This window comes from Alosa sapidissima, chromosome 24 (assembly GCF_018492685.1).
Source record: "Alosa sapidissima isolate fAloSap1 chromosome 24, fAloSap1.pri, whole genome shotgun sequence".
Taxonomy (NCBI): Eukaryota; Metazoa; Chordata; class Actinopteri; order Clupeiformes; family Clupeidae; genus Alosa; species Alosa sapidissima.
In genome coordinates this window covers 14,489,182-14,510,985 of record NC_055980.1, presented here as the reverse complement: position 1 = coordinate 14,510,985, position 21,804 = coordinate 14,489,182, and the positions used below count along the sequence as shown (strand labels likewise).

Sequence of the window (21,804 nt, the reverse complement as noted above, 5' to 3'; positions counted from 1 at the left end):
AAAGGCTGTGAAAATATGCCTTATGTTACCAAATGAGGGAATCTGAAGTTTCAGGTCAATATCTTTGCCCGTGGCGTCCATTTGAATTTCGGGTGCCACAGCCCTAATTGACAGATTGGAATTTCACATTTCATCTTTTGGCATTTTTGGAAGCCCATAATGTCTGTTCTAATAGTGGTAGAAGGCTGGAAACATTCCTTACTGTTTGGGTGAGAGTGGGTCACCAAAGTCCTAAAAAATGTTGACGGCATGTGTGATTTTTTACTTTTTGGGTGGCCTTAGCACCACAATTAATGATCATATTTATTCTAAACAGGATTATTTGTTATATGTGGGAACTTTGCTCTGGTCAAAATGAATTTGAAGGGTATGGTACCACTGGTGGGGGTTTTATGGGGGTCTAATTTCTGGACTTCTGGAAACAATGCCCAAAATGGTGCATTATGAAGAATAAAATTCACATTATGGAGCTTCATAGTCAAAAATTTCATTAAAAGAAAGAACAAATATGTATCTTTATCTGGTATAAATCCCATTAGGATCATCAAGTGCCCACATGGTCATTTGGGGATACAAATATGGGGTTCCAAGAGTCACCTCTGCCGGAGAGGGTTTTTGGACCCCCATAAAACCCCCACCAGTGGTACCATACCCTTCAAATTCAGTTTGGCAAGCGTTCAAGAGCAAGGTTCCCACATATAACAAATAATCCTGTTTAGAATAAATATGATCAGTAAGGAATGTTGATTCTGTCTCCTGAATTGTGTAGTACAGGCTACAATGAACTACCACACCAGTTTCCAGCTTTCTACCACTATTAGAACAGATGTTATGGGCTTCCAAAAATGCCAAAAGATGAAATGTGAAATACCAATGTGTCAATTAGGGCCGTGGCACCCGAAATTCAAATGGACGCCACGGGCAAACCGTTTTAGATATTGACCTGAAACTTCAGATTCCCTCATTTGGTAACATAAGGCATATTTTCATGTCACTGAATGCCATTATGAATCTTGTATGGATGGATGCTGAATCACATTATGACAGCACTCCCACAGTCATGTACGTCCTAATTTGATTTCAATAAACATTATGAGGGAAGGGGCCTATCCTGAGCATGACTCACATGACCTGAATTCCTGGACAGTAACAGTAGTTCAGTCACACTGATAATCCAACTACTACAGACTATCTGAACCAAACTGGAGTAGTTATAACATGATTCACAGCTTGCTAGAATAACTGGGCTCCTATGGGGACTGTGCTCTGCCATGGTTTCCGTAAAGCGTTTTTTCTTTTTTCCCCAAAGAGGGGCACAGTGGACCAGAGAGCTAGCCTTCTTTCTCATCACTGGTGCATGGAAAAAGGAATAAAAATCTAAAACGTTAAATGATAAAATTGATCATCTCACGAGTAAATCCTCCTGTTCCGGATAATTTAATTTTACTCCCAAAATGTCACCACTGGTGAAACACCACCCCATAGCAATAAATCCCATTAGCGCTGTAAGCGCTAGAAGGTCAGCACAGATGCAGCACAAAACAATCTTTTTAAAGCAAATCAGAAACACTGTCTTGCTGTAATGAGAGGATTTGACCTTTCTGTGTGACCAAACATCAACAAAACACTCTGCAGTTGGCCTCTGGGCCTTGCTCATCAAGCACAAATCTTTTGACTGAGAGGAGGAAAAAGCCCTGACTGATAAACATCCACTTCTAGAATAGTATACAAAACCACACTTCCCTCCTCCGTTTATTCTGGAACCTTCTCTAAAAAGGAACACATTTATGATCTTACTCATGCAACCTGGCTTTTGTAGCCATCAGCTAATCTGGAGATATTCTCCCCAAAGCATGATATTCTCCCCAAGACAGCATGTCAGGCAGAGTAGACACAAACAGGCCTGTTGAATAGCCAGTATTACTTTGCCCAGGGCTGGACGGTTGGCAAAAAGATACCATTCAAATATGACTATTGGACTTGGATTATGACATGAAGATTGCACTTGTTGCACACCAATATGAGTATGATTATGCAGTACATACATAACCTGGTCAGGATATATGGGAGTACTGACTTCAAGGTGAATGCAGCATTTGATTTATCATTTAATTTCAAAGGTCAGTTTAAGCAGAGTGGAAGAACAACAGAATGGCGGACAATAATTTAATTAGACATGTCCATCCTCCAATGTCCCGTTCCAATGTTAACAAAAGGTCAGTGGAACATGTGATATGAAATGTGATCCAAATCTATCCATCCGTTTCCCCATTAACGTCATGCAGTTCTTGTTCCAGTTAGAACACTTGGGGGAGGGTGGCTTGGGTGGAGGGGGGTTGTTTAGTGTGGTGGGGTTAGGAGGGAAGTTGCATTCTTCCAAAAAGCCAATCTTTTGTGAGCCATTCAAATGAAACTGGTCTGCCACTAGCTTGACAGGGTCCAACGCCCCCCACCCCCCCTCCTCCTTCTAGCTGGCCAGTGAGACTTTTCCTGACACCACAGAGAGAGAGCAATGGGTGGGGGGAATGTATGTGTGTGTGTCCAACCAAGCCCAGGCCCCACTTCGCCTCTTTTTAGCCCTGGCTGATTGAAATTCCGGCAGCATCCTGACATCGCTGAGAGAGCGAGAGCAAGTGTGCGAACCAACCAACCAACGAGCGAATGAGAGAGCGAACGAGAGAGTGAGTGAGTGAGCGAGCGAGCGAACAAGCCGGACAAAAGGGGGCTCTAAAGAAGCAGACAGGAAAGAGAGTGCAGCTGCAGGATGCATCTGTCCTAGGGTGCGCTAATAAGAGGAAGGATGCAGAGAAGGGGGCTCCTCATTCTTAGGAGACCAAGAGGGGTGGGAGAACGGCAAGCAGGAGAGACAGAGAGACTCTCTCTCTCACACACACACACATACATACACAAAGTCAGACCCAAACAGTGGCCTACACTACACAGCAGACGATGAGGAAACACATTTTGTTTCTTTTTTATTTCCACTTCTTCTCTAGTTTTCTCCGTTTCGGATAAAGCGTAGGAGCGGCATCAGAGCCAACGCAATGTTAAAACACAGACCTGAGAGTAAAGACAATATTGTTATCATATCAGTTAACTGTGATCTTGAAGATGTTGACAACCTGCAACCCGCTGTGGGTAGCGGTGACTGTGGGCAGACAGTTCAGGGTCACGCCGGGGTAAAAACAGGGGAAGAACATTCAGAATTATTCAATGACAAACCAGCGACAACATCCTGGTCACACATGACAAAACATGCAAAACTTAACAGACTGTGGTTTCTTTGTTATTGCAGGTGGTCGGATATGCCTTGCGCCACCCCAGAATAGGATCCACTTATAGAACCCATTGATATATTACATACAAAGTTATTCATGTGGAACTCTTCAAAGTTCAGGAAGAATATTCTACTACTGTACACCACGTTTCCTTGATGAACGACCATGCAAATGTGTGGTTTTCAGTTAAGAGCTTAACACACTGAAAATGTACTAGAGCCAGTCTCTCTTTGGACCTCCCCTCTCACTGACCATATGACACTATGCAAAAGTGCTTTTCCTGAAAAACTTGTTTGCCTGCATGTCCACTACGAGCAAAGGTTCTGGATAAAACACATCTATTGTTGTGGAAAACTAACAGCGTATCCATAAAAGTCACCGTGAGGTCATGGCACCGTTTTGTTTGCTTGTTTGTGGTGGTAGCTTAGTGGTTAAGGAGTTGGGCTAGCATGCGGTAGCCTGAAAAAGATGGTGGGTTCAGTTCTCGGCTTCCACCGTTGTGGCCATGAGCAAGGCACTTAACTCCAAGTTGCTTCAGGGACAGTGGCCCTTGTAATATAATTGACACATGCAAGTCGCTTTGGATAGAATTTGGATTTTGCATCTGCTAAATGAATACATGCGAATGTAATGTAAATGTTTTTCTCTGCAAAACCCCACAGCAAGGCCATGGGTTGCACTGATGTAGCATCTAGACAAGGTCAGTGTCCAGAGGAGAGAAATGTGCACTAGAGCAGCAGGCCAGTAGAATCATTTCACTTTTCAACTCAACATTAGCAACGGGCCCTTACGCAGAGGCCACTAAAAGCTGCGCTTGGCGAAGGGCAGCAAAAATCCGCTGATTGTCCAAATGTGACCACAGCCACACACAGACTCACCACTGCAGAGCCTCCAGGACAATGTGACACCATCATCTAAGACTCAGGACATCTTATTTAAAACCGACCATTGGAATCAGTGGAACAGGGCCCGGAGCAAAAACCAAAGCTTTGCATGACATCATCATCAAATCATCAAACATCTAAATGACCGAAATGAGCCTGGAAAATGAATTTATGCTTTAAATAGAGGAACATGCATTTCATTCCAAGCAAAAAAAAATGAATTAGAGAACAAAGAAATATCCTGGCAGTAGGCTATTCTTTGAAACGCCCCATATTCCCATTGTCTCATGAATTTATCAGACACAGAAAAATGGTGTTTTGCCAAGTAGGACACACTGGTCACCAGTGAGACAGCAGTCCACTCTGACACAGGAAGAACTAGCTACAGGAAGAACTAAACACCTTCAGAGGAAGTATGTGTGAGTGGTGGTGGGGAGGGGGGGGGGGGGTGTAGAAATGGCTCCTGAGTGGCTCTCTGTTGACTATCTTTCTTCACAGTGCACAAAGTTCACGGAGACATGCGTCTCTACAGGACGTTGCAAGATGTCAGGGTGGACTGCCAGTGTTGAGGTCATTTCCGCACACTTTTGCAGAGACGGAGGGGTGCTTCCTCCCCGCACAACAAAAAAAAAAAAAAAAAAGGCTTGTTTTCATTCATTATTTCCTCTCTACACACATACAGACAGACTGAAAGAGAAAGACAAATAGCACTAGTCAACAGTGAATTCAGTGCCATTGCAAAAAGTTTCCTCCGAAACACTGGCCCACAGACCTCACGCGCACAACCTCCCAAATCATCACGACTGCCACACAATCACAACTTCCCAAAACCGTTTTGTTAAGCTGATGTGTGTTGAAATTGATGTTCCTTTATATGAGCACGTTCATTATCCCTTTAATAACTATGGACGAGCCTCAGCTCTGCAATCACTCATTTCAAAATAATAATCCACATTATGAAGGCAAGCAGAAAAGCATTCATGTGTTGACATACTGGAAACAGCACCGTCTACTTTGTCTGCTTCCTGTTTTGTTGTGATCTATATGGGTCACGCAAAGCACTTGACTTAAGATATCTAAAGACCACAAACAAACCAAACAAAGTTTCTTCAAAACATTATTGGAGTCTGGGAACCAAATTATTACATAGATTTATTATTATTATAATCTGGTGAAATAATATATTCAATAAAGCTATCCATTTTTGGTCCACCCCCATCACTTGTCAATATACCATGAACTTTTCAAGGCAATTTTTAGTCAACCTTGTCAGGAAAAAATATATATTAATAAATAAATAAAATCACACCCCACTGTAGAGAAGTGACTTGCCTGCCACAGCCAGTGATTTGACTCTGCAAGTGCTGCTAGAGAAACCAAACCTCAGTCTGCGTTTGGCCCTCGTGCGCTGCGCTGTGCTGCACTGCTGGGCGTGAGGCGGCGGAAGCGCCCACTTCCTCCCCTCACTTCCCGTGTTTCGCCACCGAGGGCATTTCAGTTAAGGGCTGTGCCTCTCAGGTGCTGTGCGGCTTCTCACAAAACAACAACGCAACAACTGTGTGACAAGCCACTGATACAATCTGTACCCGTTTCCTTACAGGAATGGGTTCTGATTGTTGTTAACGGGATAGACTTCTGTGTCAAGACTTGGTATTGACGAGGAACAACAGCCACAAAGGGTCTTCAAAGATGACTCTGGCTTTCACAGTCCTCAATCGCCAAGTTTGAGACTTGAGCACAATTTGGAAAAAAGCGAGAGAGAGTCTGATTGGAAGTTCTTTTTGACTTCCCTTCCCTTTTGCAAGACTTCAGATTAAGTAAGAGCTGTATCCTTGATATATATGCACTCTCCCATCAAGGCCATACTTGAGTGCTTAGCAGACTTAAGCCAATGTGAAAACATTTCATAGAGCAGGCTACTGACTCATGATGCTTTCAATGATGCTTTTATCCACCTTGAAACTGCCAAAATCACATTTCTGTCCCAGCAACATGTGATTTAAAGCAACACCAAAGAACTTTTCCTCTGTCGCACGCGCGCTATTTGTTTATCCAGCAACGACTTTGCAAATAACGATGTCCATAGACAAGGTAGAATATGTTGCATGATTTTATGAAAGTATGATGTATTGCGACATCATGCAAGTCAAATTTGTAGTTTCTTATGTCTCATTCCATCGAACTACAGATCCGCTACCCGATCTGGCAAACTTACATAGTGTGGTTATAGCCGATAGAGGGCCGCAAAGCGAATGCAGAAGTGCCGTTCACCCTGTTACGAGTTGATGAACCACGGAAACAATTTTGGAAACATTATTTTAAGGTACAAAAAAACTCTTTGGTGTTGCTTTAAAGGATACAAGGACAAGAGGAAAGTAGACAATTTAAAGCTTTCGGAACACTAAGGAGCCATTTAAAATGAACTGCTGTAAGAGCAAATTAATTTTAAACTAGTTATTAAACCAGGGTCTCTTCTGAAGGACTCTGCATTAAAAGAAAGCTGTAAAAAAACTCTAGATCATTTTTGAAAACGCTCACATATATATTAGTTTATAGCAAATGTGCCCAGGTGCAATTGTGCTCTCAGCTTGATTACAAGACTTAGAAGAATGGAGGGGCAATGGTGTAGATTATTTTCTAGCAGTGGGACTTTCTGGGATAGTCTACCCATCATGATATGCCAGACCACGTATGGCAACCCCACAAACCTGCCGCCAGTTTGACTGAAGCACACAGAGGGCTTGGTGTGAACAGCTGAATAAGCTCTCTCACACACACTTTTCTGTGTTCCTTCCCAACTGTCATACACACCCAGCGACACTGTCATCCTGTGCCTAAACCATGACCCAGAAATGCCAGCTAAAGTTCTGGCTCCGCTAAAAAAAACCTTTCAACAACAGCTTGTCAGATGAAAAAAAACAACAGATCACAAGAAGGAAAGAAAAAAGCTGACAGTGTGACATCTATTTTGGTGCCTATAATTTTATTTTCAGTTGGCAGTTTCATCCACAGCGATTTGCAGGGCCTTGTGAAATGTGGCTTTCGTGTCTCAACCACAGTGTGCTTTTAGGAGTTGCACAAGTCCGCACCATAACTGCTGGGTTTATTCATCGATGGCAAACACACACACACACACACACACACACACACCCCAACATATTCCTCCCAACCGTGCCCATCACACTGATGTCCCATGTTTCAGGAAACGCTTCCATACAATGACAAGAACACACATGCTACATATTTTAACTATTAACTGTTACTGTAGACTGTAACAAAGTCAGGACAAAGTTTGAAGTCAACCACCTTGACAACCGTATACTCTAGGACAACTGTCAAGACAAGAGATCCTTCACAAGCTGAACAACTGCAAACCTCTAAGGGTACAACTGTTTGAGGCATGAGGTTATGCCATCAACATCCAGATTACGCTAACGATGAATGTAAAATACCATTCTGACTGACTACGCACTTTATCAAGTTACACAATCATGAAAAGTTGGTCATGAAGGCAAAAGAATGGCACTTAATGTCAGTTTCGATAGCTACTTACCTCTAATGTTAGTCCTGAACTCACTTTCAATTAAAAAAAAAACTGAAATACCGAGATATACCGACAATATATAAGACACACCGAAACAAGTTCGCCCCACAGGAGCAGAGAACGTGTCACCGCCGAGAGCTGCGGTGCACAGACACACAGACGCACGCACACACACACACTTCAAAAGCCGTCCGCCCTCTCTGGCACTCGAGAGCTCCTCAGGCACCGGTGGAGCGGGACCTCGAGAGGCTCGAAACTGAAGTCATCCGTTCGAAAATACAAGCAGCACTTGAGCGTACCGTGCACCACGTCCACGTCCTTGTGACCATCCGAGGGAGCCCTCTTGTTAATCCTCGTGTGCGAGAAGAGGGAGAACACAGAGGAGAGAAGGAGGAGAGGAAGAAAAGGAGGAGGAGGAGGAGGAGGAGGAGAAGGAGGAGATGAAAGAAGGAGGAGGAGTGGGTGAAGAAGAAGGAGAAGCAATACAATCTCCTTAGTGCCAGTCTTCCTGAAACACCGACTTGGGCTGACCGAGCCGGCAAGACTGTCAGTGTGTGTGTGTGTGTATATATGTCTGTCTGTGTGTGTGTGTGTGTGTGTATATATATGTGTACACACGCTAGAGAGAGAGGGGAAGGCAGAGAGAGAGGAAGAGAAGAGAGAGGAGGGAGGGAGGGAGGGAAGGTTGGTGATTCCCAAACGCGGGGGCAGGGCTCTGAAGGAGCGCCGTGTCCTTATAAAGAGAGCGAGCTGTAGCGGTGGCAGTGCCTACAGCCCACTGCAGCGGCAGCAGACAAACGGAAGCACCCAGAGACGAGAGGAGAGGAGAGGAGGAGGAGGAGGGGGGGGGGACGCAGAAAAGAGGAAGAGGGAGGCAATGCACTTCAGTAAATCAGCATGTGGCTGTTAGTGGGAGGGTGAGTAGCAAGGGGTGTGCACCCCCATAGCCATGCTTCTACGAGCACATAAGCACAACCGTGTGTGTGGGTGAAGGAAACCGTGTGTGTGTGTGTGTGTGTGGCCATTTAGATTGTGACGGAGGTCATGTGGCCATGTGGCTGTTAGTGGGAGGGTGTGGGAGAGTGAGTAGCAAGGTGTGTGCACCCCCATAGCCATGCTTCTACGAGCACATAAGCACAACCGTGTGTGTGGGTGAAGGAAACCGTGTGTGTGTGTGTGTGTGTGTGTGTGTGGCCATTTAGATTGTGACGGAGGTCATGTGTCCATGAGACCCCCGCCCCCTCCCCCTCCACAGACCTCTGCAGCCAATAACAATCTCTCATCACAGCTCCTACACAAGACCTCTTAGCCCAACACATGACAGGAATCACCACCCTAAGCCCACCCTGACAAAGAGACCACTGCACCACTGCCATGGACTCCCCTGGGGTTTGAGGCTGTTAGGTGAAAGGGTTGGTGGAGGCTCAGGTAGATGGTGACGACGGTGGGGGTTTCCAAGTCAAACACTCTGACAAAGAGCCAGAGACCTGTGCTGGTTTGTCTTGTGTAATTCAACGTGATGCTCTAATTGCTTCATTCATTGGCAATTAAGTTGTCGCTCCTTGCACTGCAAACAGTCGTACAGCTGGGTAAACACTAGCCGCCATTAACGGTGGGCTTAGTGGCGCTGGCATCTTCCTCATCCCCAAGGATGGCAAACTGGCAACCAGCCTGCGCACTTCCTGGTTTGCTAAGCCACTTATGGTAAGCCACCGACCTCTTCAAACAAGCAGTGTGGACACAGGGCTCAAGGGACAAACTAGCTCTCACCAGGGGAGGCCAGGGGAGAAGGACATCACACCTGTATGGTAAAGTTCAACTAACGCTGCGGTCTTCTGTCTGGAGATGGTTTGCTGAGTTAACTTAGCATTTCAGTATCAAGTTATGCGTTACCACAGATGAACCCACATTTCGTCCATGAATGGTACAATTTGAAGGTGTGTACCATGAATGGAGGGAGATGTGCAGTTAATGAGTGCAGATGAGATCTCTGAACTGGAGTCATGACCCAGGAGGTCTCTGGTATTGGGCATAGAAGCATTTTTACCAACTGAGAACATATACTGAACATCACTGACACTACTGAAACACATACACTTCAACACTGAAAGTCAGTAGCATGCATTACTAAACCATTCAAGGAACCACAGTACCCTAAAACTTCATGGGATCTATAAAAAAGCTAAAGGTTACCCATAAACACTTTGCACACAGAGAGCCTTGGCAGGTGGGTTATAGGGGGCCTTGAAGTGGTTTTCATTTCACAAAACAGCTACAACATACAAATTCATCAGAAGGATCCAAAAGATCTTACGGCTCCTCTAATGGTTTCTGGACGTTAACCTAGGAACTCTTGAAGCCTTTGGTCTGTGCCGGGTAAGATCAGTCATCATGTCCTGCAGAACATCGTCCACAAAACCGTGCCTCGCTCTCAAATGTAAGGCTCATGTTTCTAGTCCCCTCTACTAATGTGTCCCTGCAGTCCCTCCTAACAGGCAGCAGACGCAGGAAATGAGCCTGTTCTATATCTGAAGGATCTCCAAACGAACTCCTCTCCCCCCTCCTCAAAGGGCGAACGAGAGCGTAGCTTGATGCAGAAGTCAGTACATAAACAGCGCTAAATCATACAAGAAGATGACATGACTGATGCACACCAGAGGCACTGTTGGCTCTCTCTAGACATGATTGGCTACAGGCGCTGGACAAAAACAAATATTTTCTTCAATACCCCTTTCCCTTCTCTTGCTGTTCTGAAGCTGCAAGCTGAGCCTCCGGCAGGGACGAATGCAAGTGCCAAGCCATTATTTTTCTAAACTCTTCCTCTCTGGAGTGTTTGCGCTCCAGATTGGCAGGGTTGTTGAGGGTATGTGTGTATGTGTGTGTTTGGGTTGGGGGGGGGGGGGGGGTTTCTAAAAATACAATAGGCCCTTGGGCTCGCCAGTGTTTCCCCAGTCGAGATCGGATTGGCATCGGCCAGCCGACGTGGGCTTGCACAGCGCCTGCTGCCGCCGCTGCCGCCACACCTGTTCCTTCCTTCCTGTCCCAGCCGCGCTGGCAGGCTTTGATGATGGCTTAAGTGTGCCGCCACTCCGCACCGCCGGCTCCTACATGCCTCTGCACCTCTACCCTGGCGTCACCCCACTACTGGGGGAAAGAAAACTTCAAAAACATCACGTTGAGGGAAAGAAAAAAAGATACTGTCTTGGCCTTCCTTCCCTGTTCCATTGGCGTGACCCGGCCATAAGCACTTGAGATATATCATCTCTGCTAAATAAGCACAGATTTCCTCTTGTCCTTGTGATCTTATACACAAAGCAGGGATACGGTTGATTTATGGATTCATAGCTCATTCCGTCGCCATAACTCACCGGCTATAACCAAAAAAAGACTGCCTGGTCTTGCTGCTGTCATTTAAGGACAACTGGATTTATTCAAGAGGACCGAAATATATGATAAAGCAGTGTTCACCTCAACCCCTCTGTCTGTCTCCATTTGTCCATCTCTGTGATATGAATCATTCATGTAAGAATATACAGCTTGCTCTCCACCTATCTCACACAGAAAAACACAGTGGGATTTCAGGCAGAGAGGATTTGTATGTATGTGTGTGTGTGTGTGTGTGTGTGTGTTCCTTTTTACATCCTCTTTTCTGTCTGGTCTCAGCCTCCTCTCCTCTCTTCCAGAACTCTGACACCTGTGTATACAGACGTCCTTCTCCTAAGCCCGAGCGTATAGCCGAGGAGCCTCAACACAAGCATCTGGACGAGAATGTAAACACAGACGGGAAACCAAGCTGGGAGCAAAGCAGCAGCCCTTCTTACCCTCACGAGGAACATCATACTGCTGGCACTTGAAGACAGCAAAGGCATAATTGACTGCCATCATCAGAACCCTTCCTATTCTCTTCCCACACGCACTGACCTTGGGGCTGTGACAGATCCATGTGCTCTGCTAATTGGCTCAGGTTTATTGCTTTGGAAAAATAACAGTAGGAAAATAGAAACAGTAGCCTAATGATATATGTGCACACAGCTACTGCGTGTTAAAGGTAGCCTACAGTTTGAGTGTGTGATTCTAAAGAAACATTGAGCTCAACAATCACTGAAATTACACTGAGAATTTGATTAAAACAACTGCTCAACACAATGTGCAGAGACATCCACAGTTTCTCTTCAAAGTTGGATTGTAGGCCTACTATGTATTCGGGACCTGGACCCATTTTGTGTTGTGTTGTGCACAGCCCACCTCTACATCAATTAAATAAACAGATTTGGCAATGGGAACAATGTGTATCAACTACAGAATGTTCACCACCTTGAGAGAGGAGTCTTTAAGAGTTTCATGGAGTTTCCGAAACCGCATTATGGTGCTGCACAGAAATAACTCAGACATTTTTTTGAGGATAGTTATGTTGGGAGAAAGCTGCCATTAACTTGTTGGGTTCACAACAAGGGAGATGTTAGTATGCCTATGAGCCTTTTAATGCCCATTTCAAACTGGCGATAGAAATATATGTACACTACAAGTGCTTGCATCCATTCAATGCAACAAAGTAGGCCTAACAAAAATATTATGGACACAACTATTTGCATGTTGTTAATCTGTAGGGATCTCATTTCATCAAGGTAAGAAATTAAGTCAGGCAGGTGACATCTGGTGGCAAAAGTCAATCCTGCATGCACAACATGGCCAACTCAACCAAGTCATTGCCCGGATATGCTCATATGATGTACAATACACATTTATCAGTAACACTGTCCTTTAACACAATAGGAAATGTAACATACATTAGGTTCCTAAGCAGAGAGCCATGGATATTCCACAAGGACAGATTGCACCAGTTGTATCCCCATCATATCCACGCTAACTCACATAAGCCTACACCATATCCCCAACACCCATTTGCAAACAATACATTAATAAATAATGTGTATGATATGAGAAAGTGTGAAGAGCTGTGATGTATATGTGCTTGTGTTTCTACATTTTGTATGGTAAATTATAGAACCTAGTGGCCACATACCAATGTTAGATTGAAAGCCCTTTAAGGTCATAGGTTAAAAGTGGGAAATACTATTCCTGTGCACATAGAATGACATACAATACCTTTATAATAACAGGGGGACTTTGAACAAAAACTGTGTACAACCAGACATAGGGACTCTCATAGGGACTCACATGGGGTGTCTGATAAGGCTAAATTGTATGCTTTGATGAATGATGAATAGCATGAAACCTTATGCTGGCTCAACCCATGTTTGTATGACTCATATCTTCAAAAAGAATTAGGCCTAATTGATTAGGGGCATTGCAAGAGCTTCTGAATAGTATCGACTCCTTGACCTTGATTAATCCTAGCTTTCGATGGCACAGGCCAAGAAAGAGAATTTGCATTACAACAGTTGCAAATAAATCGTCAAAATAAACCATTTTACTAAAAAACAAAAAAAAAAGTGATCAGATTCAAAAGTAAGTTTCATCTTGGCTAAAAAAAACTTGACGTCAGCCAGCCTAGAGTTTGTTTCAAGTTAAATGTCTTATAAATAAAATTGGTTTCCTTCATGCGCAGCGTGAATAATAACTTGCTATATAGTTCACTTCAGAGCTAGTCAGACAAAAGGCTGTTATTGGCACTTTTAATTAAAGAAGTGATTATAGTTGTCCAACAAAATAATTTGCATGAAGTTGTCCATCTCATAGGAGCACTTGTTTGTAAATACAACTGCGTGAACTGACCCCGCCTTAATTAAGATAGTAGAGTGAGGCTTAGCTATATAGTTAGCGGTAAGGGCCGACACTACAGTGCAAATGAAAATACGCGCTTAACACAAGAGGTGCGAAAAAGTTGGTGAAGTAATGTATCAAGATAACACTTCTGATATGGAAATTGCCATGCCATGTAGCAATTAGCATTTTTCGCAACAAATATTGCCACAGTCAACACGCTACAAATGAAACATCAGCCATCACGTATGCACTACTACCATGGCATTAAGGATAGCCTAAGGCATGCTAGTGTCCCAAAATCCTATTGTCTTGTTACGGTGAAACCAGCTCAAATAAATAGATTTAACGTCAAATGCCAAGTAAATCTGATTCTGTTTCATCGTATCTCGAAATCGTTAACACCTAATTCGCATCATCCGATAGCTATATAAACGAAAATCCTTTGATAACAAAGTCTGAGAAAGTTCCCCCATCGTTGTTAACTAAGAGCTTGTTGGTAATTCCAAGCACATGCCACGAAACAACTGTTGCACATAAACTACGCTACTATAGCTCTTAGCACAACACATAATTGAGCACTTGCCTAACTCAGCAACACAACAATTTCGAGATTAGGAAAGATTGAGCATCACGCTATTATCAAGAAGTAGAGTAGCGTGGCTTCCCAGGGTCAGGAAATGCGATCCCAGCAAGCAAACTCTAAAGACTTACCATTGCAGCGCTGGCAATTGACTACCGACTATCCAAAAACAGAAAAAGGTTTCCTTTGCGTATCTACTGTGCGCCGAACTTTCCTGCCACAAGATCACTTGTTTTCGGGATGAACTGTTTCTTTTTGCAGTATGTTTCTTGTCGTTTGGTACCGTCTTGCCCCTTTTTTCTCAAAAGAAAGCGCAGCACTTTGTGAATGATCAGGGACCTCATGGGCATGCGCACTCTCCTAGTTAATTCAAGTGTGCCTCGAATCAGTGCACCTCCCAATGTGTTGGCAACATAAAAGTTAAATTGTAGCAGGGGCTCCTCATTTTTATGATTTGATAGTATTCAATAAATGTGGGCACTTTGGCCATTTTAAGTGTATGCGAGAGGTGTCTTCACTGATCATGTGTAGTGCAAAGACTTGAAAAGTTTTACATCAGTAGTTGTGTCTGGTTGCTAGAAAAGCACATTTGTGTTGCATGGTCACTGGTGCGCCATAGAATTACCTATGGTAGAAATACCACTGTTTGGTTAACAAGGGCATGTCTGAGTTAAGCTTATAACTCCTTCAAAGGGTTAAATAAAATATCAATTGCCCCTCAGTGTAATTCAGTACAAGGTGTTCTGAAGACGTGATATTCATCGCGCATTCATGCGCGCGGTCCCCTCATTAACAACTCAATAGCTGATGACCTGTCATGTCAAGCCTTGAAGAAGCACGTCAATTTCCTTTAATGTCCTCTGCTACTTGTTAAGTATGCATCATGGGGTGGTGACCGTATAAAACCCTACCTGCCCCGTATCCAAGGAACCTGTCATTTGGAGCTAGGTCGTCATCATGCATGTGTTCGGAGTATTGCGTGTGCTGCTCTACTCTCATATCCTCTTGGAGGCATTGGGATTGCAGAAAAGCACGGATGGAATACTTACGTCCCAAAGGATTTCCACAAATCGCTCGCCAAGGCATCAGTTACCTTCGTACATGATGCACCTTTATCGGACTTTTACGAGCAATCACACGCGACCGGTGGAATTTATTGAGGAGGATTCAGCCAAGCAAACGGACACTGTACGGAGTTTAATAGCAAAAAGTAAGGTTTTGTGTTTTACGTTTTTTCCCTTTAAAAACATCTTCTTAAGTTGCTGTCATATGGGCCCCATGTAGGAGAGCCTAACATTGTGTATAGTGAGCAGCCTAAAGCACATTTAGGTTGGATGGATTTGGTTAGTAGTCTATTTTTATGTTTTAGAACATGTTAGTAAAAGCTTTTTCCCCTCTGGAATTCATTTTTATCCACAGTCGTTATTTAAGGACAGCATGGTGTCTAAACGCAGGGGCCAGACAACCCTAGCTGACCTCAATTCACATCCTTTTTCTTGTGAGAGAATAGGCCTAAGGATCAGTGTTGGAAGTTTTAGGTCTAATGCTCAAAGCAAACCTCTCTTGCTTTAAACCACTGATGTTGATTACGCATCTTGTCAGACATTCCTATACAAATCAGTTGTTAAACTCAAATCAACATCCAGTCTCAGTTCTTTTCACACGTCCGTTGATTAGATTAGCGGTCGCTGGCAGGCGGGCTCTAACGTACAGGGAAGGGGCGCCTGCGAACAAGCTAATTTAACATCGCTGGTAGGTGAGAAAGTTGTAGCCTATTTGTTTACATGAGGATATGCGGAAGCCGAGCAATAGATGTGTTAAATGATTGGTTTCGATCCGGTGTTTGCTTTGAGTGGATTAGTCCAATGGCTCTGCGCAACTTTTAAGGCTTCTTTTTATACAAGCTTAAATTATATAATTGCCGAAACCTCTTAACTAAAAATTAGTGAAATAATAAATGAAACCATTTAGGGCCTATGCTTAATGTGTAACATCTTTAATGACAATATAAATCGTTGGATCTGTGTCTTTGGCTTAATTGTAAACAATTGTCAAGTTGATAAAGTAGGCCTTGTAGGCTAACTCTACTGCCTACTGTAGAAACTGAAATGAATTATGAGGGAATAGTATAGAAATTAATACTAATAATTAAATTAAATACATCAAATTGCCTGTAACAGTATTTGGTTAGTTTATATTACTTCTAGTAGGCTAAGCAGGGGTCTGCTTAATAGTCCTTTGATCTAAGAGACATCTTAATTTGACCAGGGCTATTTGCAGTTTAGTTCATGCAAATGCACAAGACCTAATACACTACACTCTGCACATCAGCTCTTTAATGAATATGGGTCTCAACCATGTGTATTCCTTCACTTTTCTCATTCAAATTGTGTTGTCTCCCTGGCTTTCAAGACAGCAGTATTAACAATCGTTTAAGAAGAATACTGAAAGCTACACTCAGCTATCCAACTGAAGAAAACCAACTTCAAATGTAAACTAATTAACTAATTACTAAGCAATCTGCATCAGTAGCCTATACCTTTTTGGTTCATTAAAGATTTGTGGACAGGTTGCAGCATGACAATGTCAAATCATTGAATTCACAGTAGCCTATGCAAAAAAAAAAAAAAATCAAATACTCACATTTCAGTGTGATTCTGTTTTTTCAGGCCTGGACAACATAGGCAGACACTGGGTGGTGACCTTTGACTTCTCGTCGCTGCTAGCCGACACCAAGATCCAGGCTGCCGAGTTGCGGATCCGACTGCCCCAGGTCTCTCATCACGTGGACATCGCTGTGGAGCTCCAGCACAAGCAGGACCGTGCATGCCCAGCACAGGACCCCTGTCGGGAGCAAGAGTCCCTGGGCCTCCTCCCATCCACTTCCATGGTCAGCTCCACGGGTCACTGGAGGGTGTACAATGTCACCAGTCAGCTCCTGGGCTGGATGAGAGATCAACCTCGGGGTGGAACGTCGAGGCCAGAAAAGGTGAAGAGAAACGTGGAGCCTCTGCACACCTCACTCCCCTCTGCCTTCACCAGGCCTCTGCATTTTATCAGCAACCGGGCGCTTTTGGTGGTCTTCTCAAACACCCTGTCGGACAAGGGTGAGCAGGACAAGGCCAGCTTGCTGCACACAGCCGAAAAGTCCAAGTTCCTCTTTAACACCGAGAACAAGGAGGTGAAGAAGCCCAGGCGGCAGAGGAGCAGGCGTGGGCGCCGAGGGCAACCCATGAGGCACTTGGAGGCACCCAAGAGAGAGGAATCTGCGTCACCCTGCCGACGGGTGGAGATGCAGGTGGATTTCAATCAGATAGGCTGGGGCTCATGGATCGTGTTCCCCAAGAAGTACAACGCCTATCGGTGCGAGGGAAGCTGCCCAAGCCCACTCGGAGAGGAGTTCAACCCAACAAATCATGCCTATATGCAGGTGAGTGGGTTATTTAAGGATAAATTGATATGCACACAGACTTTTTCTGCATCTTGAATACCCTTAGAAGAATTTGTGTGAAGGTGTGCGTTTTTAACGGAGCAGGCATTAAGCAATTGCTCAGCTGTCTGCACACTGATAATCTCAAAAGCATTTTGATTCCTCCTGATTTCCTTTTGATGTGTTCTAATTTGATGTAAATTGAATTGGCGTCCAAACCAATTTTCTCAGATCTGAGAACAAAACCTCAAAACCTCATGCTTCTTCTTGTTTGTTTTTGCTGTTACAGAGTCTCTTGAAGTACTACCACCCAAACCGAGTCCCCACTGCTTGCTGTGCCCCCACAAAGATGAGCCCATTGAGCATGCTGTACTACGAGGGTGGAGAAATGATTCTGAGACATCATGAAGACATGATTGTGGCCGAGTGTGGCTGCCACTGAAATCAAATGAACTTCTCCACAGCGCTGTCTGGAGCAGATGAAAATTCTACCACAGAGGGGGGAACATCAAGGCCTCTCTTATGTGGAAACGTATCAAAGGATGGTGCAAAAGAGTGAGACAGAGAGACTGGGAGCCATCGTCAACAGAATTGACAGGCAAGTCTGTCTTCTGGGATTAAATGATCTGGAGGAGTTTGCTCATAGAAACATTGCTGGAGGGCTGAAATGTACGCGGACAGATATACCTTATCTGGAGGAATCTAATACACTTAAAGGAAAATATGTGAGCTCTTCCATGTTGTGTTGCCCGAAGCACCTAGTCTCACCCCTAGGAAAGAACAGACAACCTTAATGCCCATGGATGCGCTGAAAGCAATATTCTGTGCCATAAGCCATTGAGCTCATAGACATTTCAAGCACTGCTGATGTATTTTCAGGTACACCAAAGGTGTATTTGTGTATACTTATTGTAAATAAGATTTAACTAAAAGCCAATATATTTATGTCTAAATTATTATTCATTCAAAAGTGAATTTCATGGAAAAATATATAGAATGTTATTTTTTACAAGTATTATTAAAACAATGTGAAAGGCATCTGTTACAAAAAATTGAAAATGAATCCTTATTATTTAACATAACTACATTAAGCATATTGTGGTGTTTTGTCGGTTTAAAGGTGCTCTAAGCAATGTTGGGTAACGCCACTTCTGTTAACGTTCAAACAAAAGAGAGCTAGCTGCTCACTACTCCCTCCTGTGCAATGGAAACTCTCCTAAACACGTCGGTGATTGGCTGGAACAGTTTGTTATGTTTTTATGGTCCAGGCTGGACTAGGTTGTTTTTGTTGCTGTTTTTGGAGCCTGGGCTGTCCACAGAGACTGCGTTTTTTTACAGTGTATTCAGGGCACAGGCAGCTAGTGGATGGTTAGGTGATGTTTACTGTATGTAACAAAAAACATTTCAGCTTGAAACCGCGTAACATCGCTTAGAGCACCTTTAAGATCTAGTGGGGATCTAGCCTAAAGACACTTGTGATAAAATCATCATTATCATAATTGTGCAATATGAGGATATGGTTTTGAAAAAAGAAAAACAGTCCTCTGAAACTTAAACATCTTTGTAATTTTCATTAGTCATTCAATCAGTACATTCATTAAAATGTGCAAGGCACACAGGAATCTAATTAGCTGAATCTGCATGGTATTAAAAAAAGAGATATTACATCAGAACATATAAAAGAATAATGCAGAAATAATGCAGAAACAGGATTACTAGATAGTCTATGCTATATTTTGCACATACAGTACAGTACAATGTAATGTAAGTATAATGTAAAACAGACGCCAGCAGCTGCAAAAACTAACACTAGTCTTAACACACCCTAAGGAAAGCTAATTTAATAACTGGGCAAATCTATTTGCTTATTATTGTGTCAAATGTTGCACCCCAGATGACGAAATTTGTGCGGTATGTTGTCTGAAGGAACCGTAATAACCCAGCCCATAACCACTCATTTCAGGATTAGTGTCACCAAGTGAAAAACAAAAGCAAAAATGTGGCACTTCAATCGCTAATATTTTGTGATGAGATGTTACAAACCACACAAAATTTGACGTGTACTGTAGGATCACTACAACAGCCTCTGGACGCACACAACTTCCATCCATGGGGGCACTCCAATTAATGCATAAATGCACTCTCACTTGATTTACTGTCAAGAACCACCTGGTTTGACACCCCCATGTACAGGTTGACAGATGGAAAGACAAAAAAAAAATACAAGTAGGGTAGGGTTGTCACACACACATATGTACAGATGGCACTGCATCAACACCAGACCTGTTTCCACACCTGTCATTGTATGGGCTCAGGACAACCTCTGATAACCATTGTCTATGTGCACAGTTTGATACTCAATTCAAAAACTGCAGGCAAAATTTTAACAACCAAAATTGTATTGAGACACGATACAGAAAATACCACCGTCTTATCTGGGCCTTAGCTTGTTTAAAATGGACTGAGGTAACATGGAAAAAGGTCCTGTGGGTAGACCAATCAAAATTTGCCATTATTTTTGGAAATCATGGACTCCTCTGGGAGAGGGCTTATCCATGTATCCAACCTATCCAACTTGTTTTAGTGCTCAGTTCGAAACCCAACATCTATGACGGTGTGGAGGAGCATTAGTGCCTACAGCATGAGCATCTTGCACATTTGGCAAAGCACAATCAATTCTGAAAGATGTATACAGGTTTTGAGCAATATATACTGCCATCCAGGCAATATCTATTCCAGGGAAGACCTTGAATATTTCAGGAAAGCAATGGCAAAATAAATTCTGCACATATTTAAATAGTATTTATCCATAGAGGAAGAGTCCATGTGCTAAAATGATCTGTCTGCAGTCCAAATTTGTCAAATTAGGTGCATAATGGAATGAAAAACATGACTAAGAATACCCCATACTGTTGAGCAACTGAAATTGGGCAGTAATGGGACAACATTTCATTCTCAAAACTCTAGCAAATAGTATCCTCAGTTCCTAAACATTCACAGAATTTTGTTAAATGAAGAGGTGAAGCAGTACAGTGGTAAACATGCTCCCGTCCCAACTTTTTTTGAAACATGTTGCTGGCATCAAATTCAAAATGAACATATATTTTCCATGAAATATTCCACATTTTCATTTTCAACATTAGATATGTTGTCTATGTCCTTTTTGCTGCTAAATATGGGTTTACGAGACTTGTATATTATTACATTTCGTTTTTATTTGCATTTTGCACAACGTCCCAACTTTTTCTGTTTTGGGGTTGTAGAATACACTCACTCACATACACATGTAAGGAATTGCAGGAGTAGGAAATGCTGAAAAATTAAGAAGCATAATTTTTTTCTGCAGAGAAAACATACAGGACTGAGTGACGGACATATTCTGTACAGTTATGTGGTGTATATCCCATTTAATGTCACAAGTAAGGTCCTAAGGTGGGTCACCGCCGAGGCTCTCACACACCACATGCTGGCTTCAGTTCATGGACAAGACACTTTGCTCACTGGCTATAACTTTATAATTTGCCCAGCCTTTGAATTAGGGCCCAGTCAGTTATGTAAGGGATAATGTATAGAACCCCAGTCATTATCGGGAAATAGGTCCTGACAGGGCGCGCAGAGTTGGGGTCCGGTTCACCCTGTCAGGACCTATTTCCCGATAATGACCGGCGCTCTATACATTATCCCTTACTTATTTGATTACTTGAAGAACTTAGAGACTGACATATAAAGTGTGGACATGAGGATGGTGGGGGGAAAGGGACTTAGACCTGGGTCATTCCGTGTCAAATCAGACAAAATCCAGGAAAATGGTTGCTGCACCATCTCAGATTCTGCTCAAAATTTGTCTACCTATTCATTTAGGTCCCAAAAGACCTGTAAAATATTTTTTGTTAAATTCCAATGTTTTGATACATTTTTTCACCCTTGATTTTGTAATATTTCTACACTCTCAGAAAGGCCTTATCTTGGAGGCCATGTTTGGGCATTAATATCTTGGAAAGTATTATTCCCAGCCTGCTCAAACTTTATAAGGTGGAAGACAGACATGCTATAGTCATTTTGTGTATAAAGTGCCAATGATGTACCATGTTTCATTCATACATAAATACACTTACTTGGTTATATTGTATACCAATGTGTTTTCATTCTTGTCTCTGTGGCAAAACAATGATTTTGACTCTTAATTTATCTATGGTACAAAAAAACAATGATTTTGACTCTATTTATTTATCTATGGTACAACATTGGCTCTTTGTACACACCACACACACCACTCTTTTTGCACTTTTTTTCCCCAATCTAGGACATTGTAGAAAATCAATGAGAATGTTGTACTAAATTGTAATGGTTCTGAGAACATG

The 21,804-nt window shown here is 43.0% G+C and overlaps 2 protein-coding genes across 2 annotated transcripts in view; one reads left to right on the top strand and one right to left on the bottom strand.

The window, feature by feature from the left end:
* The window catches only part of pald1a (phosphatase domain containing paladin 1a), a 77,672-nt gene extending 69,695 nt beyond the window's left edge, over positions 1–7,977 (bottom strand). The window contains 1 exon segment of the mRNA XM_042082989.1: positions 7,716–7,977. The gene's annotated coding sequence lies outside the window, so the exon portion shown is untranslated.
* Positions 7,978–14,970: 6,993 nt separating this feature from the next.
* Positions 14,971–18,374, top strand: ndr2 (nodal-related 2). Its single transcript, XM_042083924.1, has 3 exons — positions 14,971–15,223; positions 16,683–17,443; positions 17,733–18,374. Exons 1-3 carry the CDS (start codon positions 14,971–14,973, stop codon positions 17,883–17,885), a joined length of 1,167 nt encoding a protein of 388 aa, XP_041939858.1. The 3' UTR covers positions 17,886–18,374.
* The last annotated feature ends 3,430 nt before the right edge of the window (positions 18,375–21,804 follow it).

Bases quoted from the DNA above. Each gene is read 5' to 3' on its own strand.
- ndr2 (XM_042083924.1), top strand. From the start codon at position 14,971: ATGCATGTGTTCGGAGTATTGCGTGTGCTGCTCTACTCTCATATCCTC. The intron at 15,224-16,682 runs GTAAGGTTTTGT...CTGTTTTTTCAG, and splicing joins ACGGAGTTTAATAGCAAAAA to GCCTGGACAACATAGGCAGA. The intron at 17,444-17,732 runs GTGAGTGGGTTA...TTGCTGTTACAG, and splicing joins CAAATCATGCCTATATGCAG to AGTCTCTTGAAGTACTACCA.